Raw genomic sequence first — 20,957 nt, forward strand, 5'->3', positions numbered from 1 at the left:
TGTATATGTTGCAGATCATTTAGAAAGCAAGGAAAAAATGACATTACAACAATTCGCGGATTTATTGAGTGTAATAACAATCGGCATGTGTTTCGTGTTGAAAATTCCGCAAATATTAAAATTGATGTCCGTGAAATCAGCCGATGAAATATCCACATTAGGATTATTTTTAGAATTAACAAGGTACTTCAAAAATTATCAAATTCACTTTTGCAAATAATTGATCGATCAATTTTATCATCTTTTTTTCCAGTTATACCGTGATGACTAGTTATAATTATACGAACGGATATGCCATACTATCTTACTTGGAGTATCCGATCATACTAATTCAAGAATACATCTTGATATTTCTAGTCTTAAAATATTTAAACAAGATCAATATGTGGGCTTTTATATATTCCCTAATATATTTTACGTTGAGCAGTTGTTTGGTGTTGGAAATTGTACCAAAAGTTGTTCTTACACTCTTAGCAGTTAGTATCTTTTTTTGTGCTGAGATATCTCTCATGAAGGTAATTACCATTTTAACAAATATTTTTGGATCTTTTTAGCCTATGTGCACTCCAATTTCCGCTTCCAGTAAAGTCGTCCAATTACTAGCTATACTTCGAGCTAAGAATGCAGAGTCTGTATCACCTCTTACTTGGTTCATATCTGCCTTTACGAATCTGAGTGAGTTCGCAAATAAAATAATATTTTTTCTTAGTAAATCGAATTTGATAAATAACTATGTTTCAGCTAGAGTATTTACGATATGGATGGACTCGGCTGACATGTTACTCCTGGGAAACTTTATCATCTCGGTGCTGCTAAGTTTCAGCGTCATGTTCTCTGCGCTTTACTACAAACACCGTCCTGTAAAGCATGACTAAGAAAGAAAAATTTATACGATTGGTCTAGCCAAGCGTATCCTATGAAATTGATGACTGTATCCTATATATTTATTTTTATTTTTAATAATTGTAAAATATTTATTTTTCTGATAATATTGTGCATATAAAATAATGCAAATTGCAAATTTTAGTTTTTAATTAAATAATTATAAAATTAAATTATTAATTAATTATAAAATTAAAGAAGAGATTTAGTCGAAAATTATATTTGTCGTATTCGAATCAATTTCATTCCCGTTTCACTGGCCTAATTTACGAGACAATATATTTTGGAAGAACTATAGATGCGAAACTATATTCTATGGGAACGGCGCACACATTTGAAGGATACCATATGTTTTCGATCCACATGGTCATTCTTTTGGATCTCAGTGATCTTCAAAGTTGCACTCTGTCCCATCGTCAAATCACATGGAAATGATAGTGAGTGTAATAATATTTTGCTATAAACAAATTGCTATTGCATCCTAAGAAAGTTTCTATTCAGCGCATATATATGAAAATATTCGTAACTTATAATATTTACCTAAGAAAGATATAACAAAAATATCAATAAACAATGTATATAATAATGATTATAACAAATCTCTAGAAGAATTATGTAATTATTCAGATGTCAATCTTTTATCTTAAGTAGAAAGTTGACATCTATATTAAAACACAACACGTAATCAGCAAGATATAAAAATTCAATGAATCCATGCTAAGCTGCGATTTGAAGACCACTGATTCATTCCACCCCCACCGGGCCTTTCTCATCTGGCGAGTCGCCGGCATGTTAGATGAAACGTGGTCTGGATAGTCGGTACCAAGAAGGCGCGCAGGCATCATAATCGTCAGTATCTCTCTCGCTTGGAAGAGCGAGAGAGCGCCAGTGAGGCGGTGGGTGCGGAAGGAAGACGAGTGTAAAAAGGAAGAAAGAAAGTATAAGAATCCCTCGGGACAAAGCTATAGGAGAAGGTGTTGATTTTCTGTTGCTGGCGGGATGCGGTCACTGGCGATCCTGGTCGGGCTCCTGCTGGTCATTCGGCTCTCCAGGTGCGAGATCTTGACGCCACCGTATTTCAACCTAGCCGAGGGCAAGGAGATTGTTGCCTCAGCCACATGCGGTGTCGATACCACTGGTCCAGAGCTTTATTGTAAACTTGTTGGCGCAAATGCAGACCAGGACGAAGATATCAATTTGATTCAAGGACAGGTACGAATAATTATACCAAAAGATATCCGAAGCGTATATAACGTAATGCAATATATTATACATAGAAAGATATATCTTCTAATAATCCTATAATCGAAATTATAGCGAGATTCATTTGTTCAAAATTGAAGCGTGCGAGCGCGCGCGCGTGTGTGTATGTATAACGAGAATGAGAGCGGAATATTAAAAAAATCTTCCGTTATCATGAAGAAGGATAAGTGGATTGAATTTTACAATTGAAAGGATTTTAGAAATTGTCATGTTTTAAATTTATATTTAATATAATTACAGCGATATTAATATAGGCAACGAGAGAGAGAGAAGTTATTTAATATTTGTCTAATATTCTCGCGCGTTAAGGAGATTGTGATATTTTCATCTCCAGTATTCACATTGAGGTTTTTTACCATTGAATTCTGTAAGTCCAAGAGTTTATCGGTTACGAGGCATCGACCCGTTTATTCTCTACTTCCTTTTCTTCTTCTCTTCTTTTGTGTAAAAAATATGTATCGCGTAAACATTTAAAATGATCTGCCGAATGTGACTTTCCTCTATCTTGAAACCTCGATAAGAGAGAAATAATTATCTATTACTTTGGAATACATGAATGATACTGTTCGTGAAAGATCGTTTTTATCAATTGGTCATTGAATACAAAGGTGTTTATTAATCAAAATCGCATACCTTTCTTGTTATGATATATGAATTATGAAAAATTACATCATATATATTATACAAAATTGCGCAAGTATATGTGTATGTATTAAACATATATATTAACATGTATATATATTAAATATTATATACATATATATATATAACATTTAATTATATAGATACATATATATATCCAGGAAAAAGAACCATATAAATTTATTCATAACCATACGTAATCATATATGTATAATTATATATGCTCATGATAAAAAAAATGCTGTTATACAAATACAATCAAAGTAAAAGCTTATGATTTTAGCAACATATGATGTCAACGTTTATTTGAATATAACTATTTCTTCTTTTTTTCATATTTAACATCATTCTTTTTTTCATGCAGACATATGATTGTATATGTGGCCATATATGGACAAACTTATATATAATTTATTTACAATTGTATATAATTTTATATAATTATATATAATCATATATGATCTTTTTCTCCCGAGTATATATTTTAAATATCTTAATTAAAATTTATAAATATTTCAGTTAGGAAAATTGCTATGTCAAGAACTAAAAAATATAACTAAAAACTTAAATAAAAGAATTATAGAATTCTTTTACTTAAGAATTTTTATTTAAGAATTATAGAATATGGAATAAGAATTTTAAAATTTCTGTGTAATCTTCGTATACTCTAAGAGATCATAGTTGTACCGTTCCAAAATGATCACCATTCTCCAATGCTTTTCTGAAATTACGGGTCAGCATTCTATTAACGTTTTTTGAAAAAAGAATTTGTCGACAAGTCAGAACAAAGGACACGCGGCTTCCTTAAAGAAGATCCAGCCAAGAAAACCAGTTCGCGTAGGATTTATCATTGTATTCTCACTATGCGACAGACTCGCAGGATCAGTGTAATATTTTCTATAGTGACGATTCTTTCGAATTTAATTAGAAATACGCGTTGTGAATTTAATGCGTTCATCATGAATATAAATAACTCGCGCGTATTATGTGTGTATCGATATAATTTCGCTGCGATATTAATAATGCATGATTTGTTAGATCTGACAATTTTAATTCGCACTCGTAATTATAAAATATTCAGTGAGGACTGTTTCATCTATATTCATATTTTAATTGCCGCACCGGACATAGCATATGAAGCAGATTAACAATACTAACTTGGCCCTTCTTGAACTGTTAATATTTAGATCACGAGGCTGTAATTCACAACGTCGTCGTGTCCGCGTACCTATTTCGAGCGCAGAAAAAAGTGACATCGCGTAAATTAGAAGTAAGAAGACCGATAATATATAAGATAAGGATGACCCCTCGATAACATTCGATCTCGTTTATATGTCCGAAATTAAGACGCTTTCTATAACATCAATGGCTTATATTAGAAGTAATACTATTTGTCAAGTTTTGAAGCTCCGAATAACTCGACTTTGAAACCTCGATTTTTTAAATTCTATTCAAAGATTTGAAATATGGAAGTTCTTAATAAAATTCATCAAAGATTTGAAATATGGAAGTTCTTAATAAAATTAATCTTGGCGAGTGCAACAAGATACTGTGCAATTAATATTGTTCAGATATTTGATTATTTGAAAATTCTCTATTCAAAATTTCGTTGTTTGAATATAATGCTTGAAATATAATGCCATAAAAATTTGAAACTTGGAAGCTTCGAATAAATAAAGCTTCGAATATAATTTACAGCTTCAACGTGTATAAGTTTTAAGAGTTTCACTCGCTTGGACAATTTCTTGAAATTGCTTTCTTAAGTTAGTAATCGTGATTATAAACATTTTGTTAATGAGAAATTTTCCTTTCGAAGAAATCTAATTTTTTCTGTTATCTCACATGTAGAAAAGCAACCTTTTGAAATTACAGTTTATTGATTTATTTATCCTTTCTCTTCCTATATACTGTTATAAATTTTGTCTGTTCAAAGGTATGCGATTATTGCGATCCTGATAACCCCGAGAAGAGACATCCGCCTGAATATGCAGTCGATGGTATGGAGACTTGGTGGCAATCACCACCGTTATCTAGGGGGATGAAATATAACGAGGTTAATTTGACGATCAACCTGGGACAGGTAAGTTTTAATTGCGTGAAGTTTAAAAATTATTAAAAATTATATATTGAAAAATTTTTTAATGCTCATTAAAAAGAAATCTATGACGACAGGAAATGATGAGACATGGCAGTCTTTTATCGGCGACATAAACATTCTATCATTCGCGTAGGCGTTTTCCTGCAAGTGGGAAGATTTATCGTTGGTCGTTTCCGGAGAACAATGAGCAAATCAACTTTCATATCTATCTTGAATTTTATAAAAATTATTAGTTCTACTATATTATTATTTGCGTGTTGTTATTTACAATAAATCAAAAAATGTTTTAGTGTTTATTATATAATTATATAGATGAAAATCGCGACATATTCCGTAAAATTAATTGTAATAATTAATCAATTGTACATATAATTTAATATTTGCGCGAGGTAATTAACTGTTACCGAGAGCGCAAACTGCTTTCGTAAGTATGAAATGCGTGCGATATTTGTCGCCCCTTCGCTAATAACCTTCGTAGAAAATTTTATTTACGTCTTCTTCGTTCCATGTCTCTTCTCCCCGCTTCCCCCTCTCTCTCTCTTTCTCTCTCACTCGCTCTTCTCTTTCACCTCTCGTTCCTCCTAGCTTTTGCTCTCCTTCTTTCTTCTTGCACCTTCTAGTTTTCTGTTAATAATTCGCTTGTATAAATTATTTTTCGATTGATATCGATTGATATCGATTGATATTGATTGTTGCCTGTTTTTCTCGTCATCTTCAACATTTTATTCCGCTATTTATTATACTTTTCAATCTTTCATAAAACTATTGTTTCAATAAATTAACTTTATCTCTTCTTCCTCATTCTCGACTTCGTCCATATGTCCATGGTCTTCATAAATATTCATAGAGCATGGAGAATAGCGTATAGCGCACATCTGGCGTTCACTTCTTGGTTTTTACTCTTGATCGTATTATTTTGACTGAAACAACAAGAATGGGTTCTCATATATATCGCGGATATAAAGGCTCAAACAGCAGAGCAGCAATAGATTTCAGATGCAACAGTAATAGGTTTTCTTTGTGAGAAAGGAAAGATCAAGATAACGCAAGTGAAATTACGAAAATTTTTGATTATAATTTGTTCGAGTCTAAATGAATTCTTTTCTTATATATCTTTTCTCTATTTTTGTCCCCAGGAATTCCATGTGGCTTACGTTTACATGCGAATGGGCAACTCTCCTCGGCCGGGACTTTGGGTCCTAGAGAAATCAAAGGACTACGGCAAGACTTGGTCACCCTGGCAGTACTTCTCGGACTCCGCCAGCGATTGTCTCACGTACTTCGGTGTGGACAGTCATAAGCCGATTATTCGGGACGACAGCGTGATCTGCACGACTGAATTTTCGCAAGTGGTCCCGCTCGAGGGTGGCGAGATTCCGATCTCAATCCTAAACAACCGACCTTCAGCAAAGCACTACTTCAATTCGACTCTACTGCAGGAATGGACGAGGGCAACTACTGTCCGTTTCCGCTTTCTTAGGACGAAGAACTTGTTAGGCCATCTGATGTCCGTGGTTCGTCAGGATCCTACCGTTACCAGAAGAGTGAGTATCATCAATCATCTTCACGCTTAAAATTTCCTTAGTATTGTACGTTATGATAAATTATCAATGTTTTATTAAGTATTAATGATAACTCGATAAAAAGTTTTTGTTTAGTAATGCAAGGACATTCCGATTAGCAACAATTCTTTTGATAAAAGTAAAGAATGGGTCTTAATTTACATGCTTTCCGATCGAACAAAACAATATAACAGGAAATATTATCATAGCATAGAAAAAGAATGTTTTCTAAATAAATTTTTGATAGGTGTCATAAATTCCTACAAAAAAATAACATCAGAAAATTAATAATAATATTAAAAAGTTACGCATACTCGAAGTAAAAAATTACATATTGAAAATAATGTTCTTTTATTTTAAATTTATAGAATATTTTAACACAATTACTATAAAATATGTGTACAATTTATTGAAATTTGTGATTTAGTGCGTATGCGTGCGCGCATATGTGTGTGTATATATATGTGTGTGCGTTCTTTTGGCTCCTGATTTTTGTTCAAAATTTTTACCGTTGAAAAATCTTCGAAATGAGCTAAAACATTAGATAAATGTTTATCAACGCTAGCTTTGACTATTTGTTCTGGGTGTCTAAGACCACTCGTACATCCCTTTTCTTTCAAAAATTAACTTTTTGGAGAAAAATGTTTTAGACAAAAATTGTATGGTTTCAAGGAAGACATAAAACAACTACAGTCTGTAAAGTAAGAGCGTGCACGGCATACCATAAATGGCAGTTGGCTTCAAATATCGTCCTAGTTTTTTTGTGAGCCGATAGATGAAACCTTTGTCGTGAATGCTTTGTCACAAAAGATTCAGTTGGCGTCGAACTCTAACTTGAGAAACACGTTAACCGCCATGAGTGCCGTATAAGCATCACGCTACGAGGCTGTGTTCCTTTGTTCCCACCCCAAAGGACCAAAAATGTCATATGCAGTGGCTGCTAAATACATGGGAAAGTCAAAATCGTTCGTCGCTAAGTGGGTTCAGCAATATAAGAAGATCAAAAATGTCGATGACTTGCCAGAACGTGGCTCGATAGGCAAAGTGATGCCGAATATGGAAAATAGAATATGGAAAAAAAAATTGTGAATTTGTTTAAGTGGAACCCGACCTTAATGCTTAAAATTTATGAGAAGTGTTTGTTGCCAACTGCTGAACGATGTTTCATAAAAAAAACGAGGACTGGATCTTACAGGAAGACAACGACCCAAAACACCGGAGCAAGCTTTGCACTGAGTGGAAAGAGCAGTCTGCCATTGTCACACTTGATTGGCCATCGCAGTCGCCAGATGCAAATCCCATTGAAAATGTGTGGGCATATCTCAAGCATAAGCTTCGAGGAAAAAGAGTCTGCACTTTGAAGCAGCTGACATGACAAATTCGTCTCATTTGGAGGTCTTTACTGAACGAATACGCAGTCAACTTAATGGAAAGTATGCCTCGGAGATGCCAGGCAATTATCAATGCTGGTGGTGACTGGACTCATTATTAATGATATAGCATTTTTCTTCTCATGGAGTACAACAAATCTATGTAATTAAAAATCATTAAAAATAAATTTTTCTATACATTAACCCGTGTACGCTCTTACTTTACAGACTGTATATGGTTTGTTTACAGATGGCGCCTTTCGAGATATTCACTGATCATTACTTTTCTTAAATGGAAACCCCAATTTTTTATTATATCATCTTTATCAATTAATTTTAATAATTTTCGTCTGAAACATTTTTTTATTTACCTAATATTTTTTGAGATATTTAAGGAAAACTTGGTAATTTTTTCAGTATTTATTTTTCAGTATATTTAACTTACGATATCTTGCTGTTTGTTGGAAGGAAAAATGGTACTAGACTTTTTTATTCTACTTGGTCTCAAGAATATATTGTTACAATAACGCCCTGACTTTTGTTAATTTGATGATTTTGAAATTTCCAAAAGTCAATAAGTTAACAAAAGTTAGGGCACTATTGTAACAATATATTCTTAAGACTAAATACAGTAAAAAAGTCTAGTACTATTTTTTTTCCGACAAATAGTTAACGAAATATCGTGAACTAAATCTTGAAAATGTTACCAAGTTTTCCTGAAACATCTAAAAAAATATTAGGCAAGTAAAAAAATGTTTCAGACAAAAGTTGTTAAAATTAATTAGTAGAAAAAGATGATATAATAAAAAATTTAAGTTTCCAAGAAAAGTAATGATCAGTGAATATCTCGAAAATGGCGCTATCTGTAAATAAACTGTATAGTTTGTATATATATTGGGTGTACAAATTAGTTCGGTTCGTTTTCAAAAGATGGCTCCGGCTGTTATGAATGGTTCATAGTGACTGCCGATTTTGACGGTTTCAGAGAGGTTAGACATCTGCCAATAATATTCAGTTTATATCGCTTTGAGTTTCATACAAAAACCTTGCTTTTTACAGTGTTGAAAATGTCGAATTTTGTGTTAACCAAGCAGCATTTGCGGGAGGTTTTAATTTTCTGCTTTAATTGGAAGAAAAGTGCAGCTGTGCAGCAAATGAAGCCCATCGAATGCTTGTTGAAGTTTATGGTGACGCTGCTCCAACTGATAAATCATGTAGGGAATAGTTTCGACGTTTCAAGGATAGAGATTTCAACGTCGAAGACAAGTCTCGCTCTGGACAGCCAAAAAAATTCGAGGACAAAGAATTAGAGGCATTACTCGAAGGAGATCAGAGTCAAACGCAAGAGGAGCTTGCAGAATCATTGGGAGTGACTCAACAAGCCGTTTCCGTACGATTGAGAGACATGGGATTTATTCAAAAACAAGGAAATTGGGTGCCTTATAAACTGAAACCGAGAGACGTTGAAAGGCGATTTTTCACTTGCGAGCAGCTGATTTAAAGGCAACAAAAAAAGGTTTTTTGCATCGGATTGTAACTGGAGATGAGAAGTGGATATTCTACGACAACCCCAAGGAGAAAAAATATTACGCCAAGCCCGGTCAATTGTTGCCATCGACCTTAATATCAACACCAAAGCCGAACATACATGATTTGAAGATCATGCTCTGTATGGTGGTGACCAAAAGGGTGTTGTTTACTATGAGCTGCTGAAACCTGGAGATCCCATTACGGGCGATCGGTATCGGCTACAATTGATTCGTTTGAGCCGTGCATTGCGAAAGAAACGACTAGAATACGAGCAAAGACATGATAAAGTTTTTCTTCTTCATGACAACGCTCGGCCTTATGTCGCAAAAGTCGTAAAAAAATATTTGGAAACGCTCAAATGGGACGTTTTACCGCACCCGCCGTATTCTCCGGACATTGCTCCTTCTGATTACTAGTTGTTCCGAAGGATACGGCACGATTTGGCAGGTCACCGGTTCACTTCTTTCGCAGAAATCGAAAATTGGCTCCCTTGAAACCATACAACTTTTGTCTGAAACATTTATCTCTACAATCAAAAAGAAAAAAGAAAGTTATTGGAGTGAATAACTTAAAATGACTCACTCTGTACATGCGATTGGGAGTACACCTATATTTTCTGTTGTTAAGTAATCAGAAAAAAGCCTAAAATATATTTCTTCGGTCTGTCTTACACATTTCGTTCTACCGTATATCTCGCGCATTCACGCGAATTGATACACGAATTTTGTTTTATCAATAATTTCAATAATTACCATGATAACTTATAAAATTATAAATTTTTCTATACCGTTTAACAAGTTCCATATCTATACATGACCACGCGGACAACTTGGTTCAAATAGTCTGCATATTTTATGCTGCTCTTTACTTCCTGCTTTCTATTTTTTTATTTTTTACGTCATCTGATGGAATAAGAAATAAAAAGACGTTACAAAACTTAATTGACAATGACGACAATGGAAATGATGTTTGCTAATCAAGAACTTGACAATTTCAAACTTTATGCTAGAATATCATATATCCGCCTATAAAGCATATAGAGTAAGAATAGTAATATGGTTTCGTATGTAATTGGACACCGAGATATCGGTTTAACTCAGAGCTCAGTCGGATCAGCCGTTACGGCAATACACGAGAGATAATCTTTCTTTTTCTTAATTAAAGACATCGTATAAGTACGATGACCATATATACAGGGTGTGGTAAAAGTCTGGAAACGTTCAACTATCTCTTAAAAAATGAATTTTAGAAAAAAACGTTTTAAACAATAGTTGTAAGGTTTAAAAAGACGCATTCAAAGGTATCCGCTTGATCTTGGGTGGCGTTGCCAAAGTCAAGTCAAGGTCAACCTGATATTTGTAAATGGAATTCCCCACTTTTTATTACATATTCTTATAGTTTACCTCGAGAGCTTTTCAAAACACTATAACAAAGTTTTTTTTCGTTAAGTACTTTCCGAGTTATGAGGCACGAAGGTTGTAATACCGCCGACATTAGCATTATCCAAGATGTACCGCGTGAAGGTTGCACGGTTGGATTTACATCTCATGTGTGCATGTGTAAAAAAGTGAGTGAGTGAGCGATTGAATGAGTATGCGTCTACAAATATAAATGTTCAAATTGTTGACCTTCTTCAATTTGACACTGAAGCAGTCGATCATGAAAGCTCCTACAAACATTTTCCAATGTTTCGGAGGTAGTTAATGTCACTTCAGTGGTAATTCGGTGTCGCAAATCATCCAAATTTTGAGGATTTGTTTTGTAAACGCGGTCTTTCAAATATTTTCGGTTTAAATTTTGATACAGTTTGGTTCAGTAGTATAGTGCCCCTCCACATTTTGGATTGCAGGTACGACAGTTTTTAAATGACACTTTTCCTGATAGATTGTTAGGAAGGAGGGGACCAATCGAGTGGCCATCCCAATTACCTAATATGAATTCCTTAGATTTTTTCTTTTGGGGTTATTTAGAAGATTGCGTTTACAAAACAAAAAACCTCAAAATTTGGATGATTTGCGACACCGAATTACCACTGAAGTGGCATTAATTACCTCCGAAACATTGGAAAATGTTTGTAGGAGCTTTCATGATCGACTGCTTCAGTGTCAAATTGAAGGTCAACAATTCGAACATTTATATTTGTAGACGCATACTCATTCAATCGCTCACTCACTCACTTTTTTACACACGCACGCACATACACACGCACACACGAGATGTAAATTCGACCGTGCAACCTCCACGCGGTACATCTTGGGTAATGCTAATGTCGGCGGTACTGCAATCTTCGTGCTACATAACTCGGAAAATACTTAACGAAAATAAACTTTGTTATAGTGTTTTGATAAGCTCTCGAGGTAAGCTATAAGAATATGTAATAAAAAGTGGGGAATTCTATTTACAAATATCAGGTCGACCTTGACCTGACCTTGCCAACGCCACCCAAAGTCAAGTGGATATTACCATTAAATGCGTCTTTTTAAACCTTACAACTTTCATCTGAAACGTTTTTTCTAAAATTCATTTTTTAAGAGATATTTAAATGTTTTCAGACTTTTGCCACACTCTGTATAATTGTCCTCGTTCCGTGCGTGCACATAATACACGATACTATCGTATTTCTAGTTCTATATATCAGGTGTAGTAAAAAGAAATCCATTATTTTTGCATGAAATTGAAGGCTTTAATTACCATAGTTAGAATGATCCGATTTAGGTCAAATATGCGCCGTTTTGTTCGATAACTTGTTGCCATTTTGAAGGTAATTTCATTATGCCTCTCTCATAGAAGCCCTCGTCCCTATTGGCAAAAAATTGAGACAGTCGATTTTCACAAGCCTCTCTTGAAGCGAATTTTTCACCAGCAAAATTGTTCGCCATGGACAGGAACAGATGGTAATCACTTGGTGCCAGGTTCGGACTATAAGGTGGATGCATAAGAACCTCCCAACCAAGCTCCCGGAGCTTCTGGCGAGTCACTATCGATGTGTGTGGCCTGGCGTTGTCCTGATGGAACACAATTCCTCTCCTATTGGCCAAAGCTGGCCGCTTCTGGGCGATTGCTTCCTTCAGACGGTCCAATTGTTGACAGTACAGTTCCGAGTTAAGAATTTTGCCGTAGGGGAGTAGTTCATAATAGATAATTCCCTGCCAATCCCATCAAACACACAGCAAAACCTTCCTGGCCGTCAATCCTGGCTTGGCCACCGTTTCCGCCGGCTCACCGCGATTCGACCACGACCGTTTTCGCTTGACGTTGTCGTAAATGATCCACTTTTCATCACCAGTGACCAACCGCTTCAGAAATGCGTCGATTTTGTTGCGATTCAGCAGCGATTCGCAGGTGGAAATTCGGTCCATAAGGTTTTTTTGCGTTAACTCATGTGGCACCCATACATCGAGCTTCTTTTTGTATCCAGCCTTATTCAAATGGTTTCCAACGGTTTTTGTGCAATCTTTAGCTCTTGGGCAATCGAAACAGTGCTTACATGACGGTCGGACTCGACAATGTCCATGATTTCATTGATATTTTCGACAATTGGCCTTCCAGTGCGTGGTGCATCTTTGACATCGAAATTACCGGAACGGAATCGACGAAACCAAAATTGCGCGTGATTGGCTGTTACAGTATGAGGACCATAAACATTATTCACATTTTCAGCCGCCTGGCTTGCGTTTTCGCCTTTATCGAAGAAAAACTGTAAAATATAGCGTATTTTCGCTTTGCTAGTGTCCATCTTTGACGCGCGCTCAAACAAAACTGAGTCAACTAATCACAAAACTGTCAGAAAAGTTTTTTTAGTACGAAATCTTATCTTTCTAACGCCATCTAGTGGAACCCGATCGGACTTATACAACGCGAGATACAGATAACTAAAGCCATCTATTGGAAAAATAATGGATTTCTTTTTACTACACCTGATATACTTAATTTGGTAACTGTAATACAAATATGGCGACTCTTGACAATCGAGATAAGCTAGAATGAGAAAGAAATAGACGCAAAACTATTCCTTTCTGTCTCAAACTGCCAACTTCCAGTTATATTTTATAGAGAGAATGCTTGGTCTAGGTATATATGTCGTTGACTAACGCGTAATTTGTTCAATAGACAATATTTCTTTGAAGATAAGGGGACGCCAATACTGTCAAACCAACTGCTTATTGTGTGTGTAAAATTGGCGTAACATTTTTCGGAAAATCACAAATTATTGAGAGCTCTGGCTTCCTTTTTAATAGTTCTAGAGTTCTTGCTAAATAAAATAAATAGTTCCGCTGGATAACGCGAAAAAATGGCTCCGGACAAAGTGATTTGCTAAGTTCACGCTGCGTATCACTTTGTCCTACATGATTTCCGTGCATATATATTGTCAGATTTCGCAAAATATATAGTTCTACAATAGTTCTGTAAAGAGTTCTGCTCCATAAAAGCAAAAAAGAATGATTTTAATAAAGTAAAGGTTAGTGATAATACAGTAATAAGTGTACCGACTTGAGATGCTATCAAAATCAAACAAAACTGAGGCAACTAATCATAAAACTGTCAAAAAAGTTTTTTTAGTATGAAATCTCATCTTTCTAACGCCATCTAGTGGAACCCGATCGGACTTATACAGCGCGAGATACAGATAACTAAAACCATCTATTGGAAAAATAATGGATTTTTTTTATTACACCTGATAATTCATGATTAACCCATTAACGCCCAAAATTCCTAAAATATTAGCCTTACTTTGCAACTATATTTTATGTAGAGAAACATATTATATAAGGTTCGAATAATATTTCCTTATGTTTTCGGGGTCGTTCTACAAGATTCCGGCATCAGAATTCGTTTAGATTCACAATAAAATCCAATATAGCGGAATCTTTGGAAAAAGTCATAAAAAATCGACAATTTTATTTTTTATAAGATTGATTTCGTATCAAAAACGTTACTTTGATACAGATACAAGTGTCACATCTTGTCTCAAAAATGTTGAACTTTCAAGATATGCATTGGTGAAAATGTGAATTCAAGATGGCTGCCTCAAAATGGCGGTTTGAACGAAAAAAGCTTAAAAATAGTGTATTTTTAGAATAACTTCGCAAAATTCTAGTATTTAGCATCAATTTCTAGATCCTGTGTAGAGTAGCAGGCCCGCGATGTCCGACCACTGTGCATTTATTCGCTCATTTATTTAATAATTTTTCTCAAAACTTTACGTAGTCGATTCAAATTTTTTTCCCGTCCGTTGTACTTATCTCGATATTTCTTGTTTTTTATAAAGTTTGTAAGTTTATAATTACCCACTCTGTATATGTGCGTGCGTACGTCTCGAAAATAATTCACGAATATGAAAATAAGAAGAAAATTCGTGAAAATCTGGAAATTTTCACGATTATTCGTGTCTTTTAGTCGCCATTTTGGATTCGCCATTTTGAAATTCTCTAATATGAATTAGTTGTCAGCAAATATCCTAAAATCAGTACGTTGGATACTAAATTGATGTTAAACACTAGAATTTTGCGAAGTTATTCTAAAAATACGCTATTTTTAAGCTTTTTTCGTTCAAACCGCCATTTTGAGGCAACCATTTTGAATTCACATTTTCACCAATGCATATTTTGAAAGTTCAACATTTTTTTGATAAGATGTGACACTTGTGTTTGTATCAAAGTAACGTTTTTGATACGAAATCAAGCTTATAAAAAATAAAATTGTCGATTTTTTACGACTTTTTCCAAAGATTCCGCCATATTGGATTTTATTGTGAATCAAAACGAATTCTGATGCCAAAATCTTGTAGAACGACCCCGAAAACATAAGAAAATACTATTCGAACCTTATATAATATGTTTCTCTACATAAAATATAGTTGCAAATTAAGGCTAATATTTTAGGACTTTTGAGCGTTAATGGGTTAAAGTCCCAATAAAAATGTTATCAAAGATATTAGATTTTACAATCTGATTTCTGAAAAATATAATTTATGTTGCAGTATTTTTATTCAATTAAAGACATCAGCATCGGCGGTCGTTGCATGTGTAACGGACACGCTGATACTTGCGATGTTCAGGATCCTAATATGCCAAAAAAACTGGTCTGTCAGTGCCAACATAATACTTGTGGACCTCAATGCGCGACGTGTTGCAAAGGCTTTGAACAGAAAAAATGGCGACAGTCTACGGCGTCCAAGAAATTCAAGTGCGAGCGTAAGAGAATAGTTTGTCTCACGTACACGTTGCCAGGCCAATCGTTGATACTTTTTGCCATTAACGACAAATGCGAAAATACTCCGTAGCCTGCAACTGCTTTGGACACTCAGACGAATGCATCTACGATCCGGAAACCGACGAGAAGCATTTATCGTTGGATATTCACGGTAATTACGAGGGCGGCGGTATCTGCCAAAATTGCAGGGACAATACCGAAGGCATCAACTGTAACCGTTGTAAACCGAAGTTCTACAGGCCACGAGATAAGCCTCTGAACGCGACTGACGTATGCCAATGTAAGCAAAAACCCGAGTCTAAATTAATTCCGACACTTTTGAACGTTAGACATTTGACAAAAAAAAACTTATTGCATGTTTAACCAGCTTGTGACTGTGATTACTTCTATTCAACGGGAAATTGCGCGGACTCCACCGGTAGGTGCGAGTGCCGAAAAGAGTTTACACCACCAAATTGTGACTCCTGTAACTACGGATACTTCGGCTATCCCAATTGCAGACCATGCGAATGTCACTTGCCGGGTACCGACGGTTACCACTGTGAAGCGACGGACGGTTATTGCCCTTGCAAATTGAACTACGCCGGTCACTACTGCAATCTCTGCGCGGAGGGATACTACAACTTTCCCGAGTGCCTACGTGAGTGAATCTCTTCAATAAATTTTTGATGTTATCAGTTGGATTTTACACAATTAGACTTAATGTTCATTTTACTTTCTGATATGATAAACAGCCAGCAAGAAAAAAATTATTACTGCTATTAATCATTCTACTACTATTGATATTATTATAACAGTATTCAATAACATGTAACGTAATGTTTTAAAATATACAGGGTGTCCCAAAAGTAACGGACCACCCTAATAACTCTTCAGTATTGAAGTTTCAAGGAAAATGATTAAGTAAAAGTTGTAGGAATTTAAATGAGCTACCTTATGGTGACCTTCACTTTGATCTTGACCTCTATTTTCAAGGTCATTTGAAGGTCAACTTGCGTTTTTTAAATGGAAACCCTTATTTTTTATTACACTTTTTTTCTACTAATTAATTTGAACAACTTTTGTCTAAAACATTTTTTCATTTGTCTAATATTTTTTTAGATATTTGAGGAAAACTTTATAACTTTTTCAATATTTAACTTACAATATCTCGTTAACAATTTGTCGGAAGAAAAGGTGGTACTAGACTTTTTTGCTTTATTTAGTTTCAAGAATATATTACAAGAATATATTATTACAATAGCGTCCAGACTTTTGTTAACTTACTGACTTTTGGAAATTCCAAAATCGTGAAATTAACAAAAATCAGGGCGCTATTGTAACAATATATTCTTGAGACTAAATAAAGCAAGAAAGTCTAGTACCACTTTTTCTTCCGGCAAATAGTTAGCCGAGATATCGTAAGTTAACTATTGAAAAAGTTATCAAATTTTCCTCAAATATCTCAAGAAATGTTAGATAAATAAAAAAATATTTTAGACAAAAGTTATTCAAATTAACTAGTAGAAGAAAACAGTGTAATAAAAAATAAGGATTCCTATTTAAAAAACATAAGTTGACCTTCAAATGATCTTGAAAATAGAGGTCAAGGTCAAAGTCAAGGTCATCATGCGGTAGCTTAAATTCTTACAACTTTTATTCAGATCATTTTCCTTGAAACTTCAATACTGTAAAGTTATTAGGATGATCCGTTATATTTGGGACACTCTGTATAGTACTTAATGTATACTATATCATTGTGAACAAACTTAGACATTAATTTGGACATTTTAGTAATGTCGAAGTTAGAAGTGTTATATCGTTATAATTCATATTGCACCTCTTTAACATCCTGGCAATGTTTATGTTTGGCAGATAATATTGAATAAATGATATAATTTTATATTAATTTTATATTAGTGTGGATATTGGAATATTATCATAGCAACATCAAAGTAATGTTAATTCTAATATTTATTTAAAATTTTATTGTGCTACTGTGATATTTTATTTCGGCTACGTTTTCAACAGATTCTCAAAATATATTGGTAAAATACTTAAAAATATATTGCGAAATATAATTAAAATTAATGAAAGAATGTAAAAAAACGAATTCTTTTTGAGAAACTGTATTTCTGTCAGTTATTAAAAATATTAATTCCATCATTCTTAATTTTTTAACATTACTTCCATTAGTATTTTTCTCGCAAATATTAAACGTACTAAATTTTATGTATATTAACTTGCATATGTTGTATTGGGACTCATTGTTGCAGAAACGAATACATCTTGATAATTTTATAGTTTGAGCAATAAAATATTTAACGACTTCGTTACGTAGTCAAGTTGTTGTTGTATAAATTAACGAATAAATTAACAAAAAAGTGTACCTAAAAAAGTGTTTATATTGTATATCGTTTACGATGAAATTAGGTATATAATTGATTTTTTCTCTATGTGTACAAATATTCTAATGTATTATATTTTCTTTTAATAAATATATCGCGATAACATTATAAAAATTTTTCTATTTATGTTTTTAAAATATTTTAAGAATATTTCGAAAGTCGTGTTATTACATAATGTTTTAAAATATATGAAAATGATCAAATATTATAATATCAACATTTAAAGAAGTAGATTTAATATTTCTTATTTATTAAGCATCTAACTATACTTTTAACAGTTACTACACTAGCAGTTTACTTCTGGATCATTATTTTAACAATTAAGTTATTTTTAATTAATTATAAATTAACATTTGAGCATTATAACAATTAATAAATTTAAGTTATTTATTTGTTAAACAATGTTGAAGAGGGTCCAAAAATTAAGATCGAAATGTTCGTATAAATTGTAATAAAACTTCATTTGAAGTTTCAGTAAAATTTCATATAAGGCACGATTATTTTCATTATTAAAGATTCGCTCATTATTTTTATATGCTTTTTTATTTTTCAAAATATCTATCTCATAGTTTTCAGTTATGCGAATAACTGAAATTTTACGTCAACTTTTACGATTTCAGCATGCAGTTGCAATCCTCTGGGCGCTCTGAACGACTTATGTGACGTAGTGTCTGGTAACTGCACATGCAAGAATAACTACGGCGGTAGAACATGCGATATTTGCGAGAATGGATATTTCAATTATCCCTTCTGCACATGTACGTTAAAATATTCAGAATATTCTAGGCATATGTGACTATTTTGATTAAGATTTTGTGCACCAATCACCTTCCTCAGATTGCAACTGTGACCCTCGCGGAACTGAATTCAGCATTTGCGACAAGCAAGACGGCGTTTGTCTGTGCAAAGAAGGATATGGCGGTACTAGATGCGATATATGTATCCCCGGATACTATGATTATCCCAATTGTAAACCGTGCAATTGCAGTGTCGTTGGCTCGTCCACTGTTAGCTGCGATTCCTCAGGCAAATGCTCGTGTCTTGCCAATTTCGCCAGTAGAACTTGCGATCAGTGCAGCCCAGGATATTATAAGTACCCGGAATGTATTCGTACGTAACCCGCATTAAAACTCTCCGATATTATTAGATCATTAAATATAAAATGTCCGATTTTGAATCAAAAGTTTGGCTTATATCTCAAACTATAAATAGTACAATTAATTAAAGTATGCACTTAAACTATCGACAGTTCTGCCATTTTAACGGTAACTTATTTATGCCAGCAGCGAAGAAGCCTGAAGAGCAGGTGACGATGAAATCGTGAAAGACGTTTTTCAACTCGTTCAGAATTGAATATATTTCCTTGTAAGAAGTGGTCCAGTGCTTGGAAAAAGTAGTAGTCAGGTGGTACAAGGTCTGGTGAATATAGTGGGTGACAGAGAGTTTCCAGGTTCAGTACCTGTAATTTGAGCAATGTTGTTTGTGCGACTTGTAGTCGAGCGATGTCTTGCAAGAGGATTGGCCTGTCTCTATTGACCAATCTTGGCTGCTTAATCGCAAGCATCCTCATCATTTCGTCCAGTTGATTACAGTAGACATTCGCTGTAATCGATTGACTAGGTTTCATGAAGCTAAGTGGATAATACCACTGGATCATCAAACAGACACTATTAACTTTCTTTTGTGAATATTCGATTTCGGACTGTGTTTCGGCATTTCATCTATATTCAACCATTGTGCCGAACATTTGCGATTATCGAAAAGAATCCACTTTTCATCACACGTAACAATACGATGTAAAAATGGTTCGCCTTTATCTCGTGATAGTAAAGAGAGACAAGCTTTAAGACGATTTTCCTGACGCTCGTTTAATTCATTCGGAACCCGTTTATCTAACTTCATTACTTTGCCGATTTGTTTCAAATCGTAGTTTGATATTATTAGAATAGTAACGTTAAATCTTGCTGTTAATTCACGCATAATTTGAGATGTATCCGTTTCCACTATAGTTTTCAGCTCATCATTATTCACCTTGGTCTTAGGTCGCCCACATGGTTCATTTTCAAGATTATAATTGCTAGAACGAAACTTTTCAAACCATCGACGTACTGTGCGTTCATTAGCCACATCTTCACCAAACACTTCGTTGATATTCCGTCTGTGCTGCATGACGGTTTCATAACAGAACTCATATTTGAAAATAACATGAATTTTTTACTCATCTATGGTTACACAAAAATTGCTGTAATAAAGACAATTCGAAAGATAATTACAAACTAAAATATGCGTTTGAAAGAGTGATAGTGTACCTTCACGACAAAAAAAACCAGAGACTGTAAAAGTGAAATGTCAGAAATACCGACTGTTGAACTTAGTACTTAAAGAAATCAGACATTTCATATTTAATGACCTAATACATTAATTTCGAAACATTTTATAATGTTTTCATAATTTCAATTGCAGCGTGTAGCTGCGACAGCCACGGTTCGATCGGCGTGTCCTGCGATGGCGAAGGCATGTGCCAATGTCGCGAGAATTTCGATGGCATTCGATGTGAACAGTGCAAGGAGGGCTATTATAATTTCCCAACCTGCGAAGGCTGCAATTGCGATCCTGCTGGTATAGTCGCGACCTTCCAAGGTTGCGGTTCTCTGCCACCTGGCGAACTCTGTCAATGCAAGGATCGTGTCGAAGGCAGAATATGTAACCAGTGTAAACCGCTTTATTGGAATTTACAACCTTACAATCCGGACGGATGTGAAAGTTTGTGTTTATTCTGAAAATATACTATTTTCCTCTTCCATAAAATTATTATAGAACGTTAATATCACGTTTGCATTTAAGAATGTCATTGCAATATTTTCGGAGTCATCGGCGGTATCGGCGAATGCGATACCAAGACTGGACAATGTATATGCAAACCCGGCGTAACTGATAGAGAATGTAGTCGATGCGTCGATGGAACATACAATCTTCAGGAGAGAAACATCTTCGGCTGTTCCGGTAAGTC

At 34.5% G+C, this 20,957-nt stretch overlaps 2 protein-coding genes and 1 long non-coding RNA gene across 5 annotated transcripts in view; 2 read left to right on the forward strand and 1 right to left on the reverse strand.

Moving 5' to 3' along the window:
- Nucleotides 1-1,011, forward strand: part of LOC105187361 (PQ-loop repeat-containing protein 3) — a 51,651-nt gene extending 50,640 nt beyond the window's left edge. For 2 of the 3 annotated variants that reach the window (XM_025300313.1, XM_025300315.1), the window contains 4 exons: nt 15-183; nt 254-476; nt 555-675; nt 742-960. In XM_025300313.1, coding sequence (XP_025156098.1) covers nt 15-183; nt 254-476; nt 555-675; nt 742-875 — 647 coding nt within the window. In that variant the 3' untranslated portion in view covers nt 876-960. Of the gene's footprint in view, nt 1-14; nt 184-253; nt 477-554; nt 676-741 lie in introns of all 3 variants that reach the window. The other variant, XM_025300314.1, reaches the window with a different exon arrangement.
- The window catches only part of LOC112588944 (uncharacterized), a 65,331-nt gene that overhangs the window by 32,876 nt on the left and 11,498 nt on the right, over nt 1-20,957 (reverse strand). The window lies entirely within an intron of this gene.
- Nucleotides 1,882-20,957, forward strand: part of LanA (laminin subunit alpha) — a 37,353-nt gene continuing 18,277 nt past the window's right edge. Inside the window, exons 1-10 of the mRNA XM_011148112.3 lie at nt 1,882-2,094; nt 4,721-4,867; nt 6,022-6,429; nt 15,328-15,541; nt 15,631-15,840; nt 15,928-16,200; nt 18,568-18,705; nt 18,785-19,057; nt 20,411-20,710; nt 20,792-20,950. Of these exons, the coding sequence (XP_011146414.1) occupies nt 1,882-2,094; nt 4,721-4,867; nt 6,022-6,429; nt 15,328-15,541; nt 15,631-15,840; nt 15,928-16,200; nt 18,568-18,705; nt 18,785-19,057; nt 20,411-20,710; nt 20,792-20,950 (2,335 nt within the window). The remainder of the gene's footprint in view (nt 2,095-4,720; nt 4,868-6,021; nt 6,430-15,327; nt 15,542-15,630; nt 15,841-15,927; nt 16,201-18,567; nt 18,706-18,784; nt 19,058-20,410; nt 20,711-20,791; nt 20,951-20,957) is intronic.

Source organism: Harpegnathos saltator, unplaced genomic scaffold (assembly GCF_003227715.2).
Source record: "Harpegnathos saltator strain DR-91 unplaced genomic scaffold, Hsal_v8.6 scaffold353, whole genome shotgun sequence".
NCBI classification, from domain to species: Eukaryota; Metazoa; Arthropoda; class Insecta; order Hymenoptera; family Formicidae; genus Harpegnathos; species Harpegnathos saltator.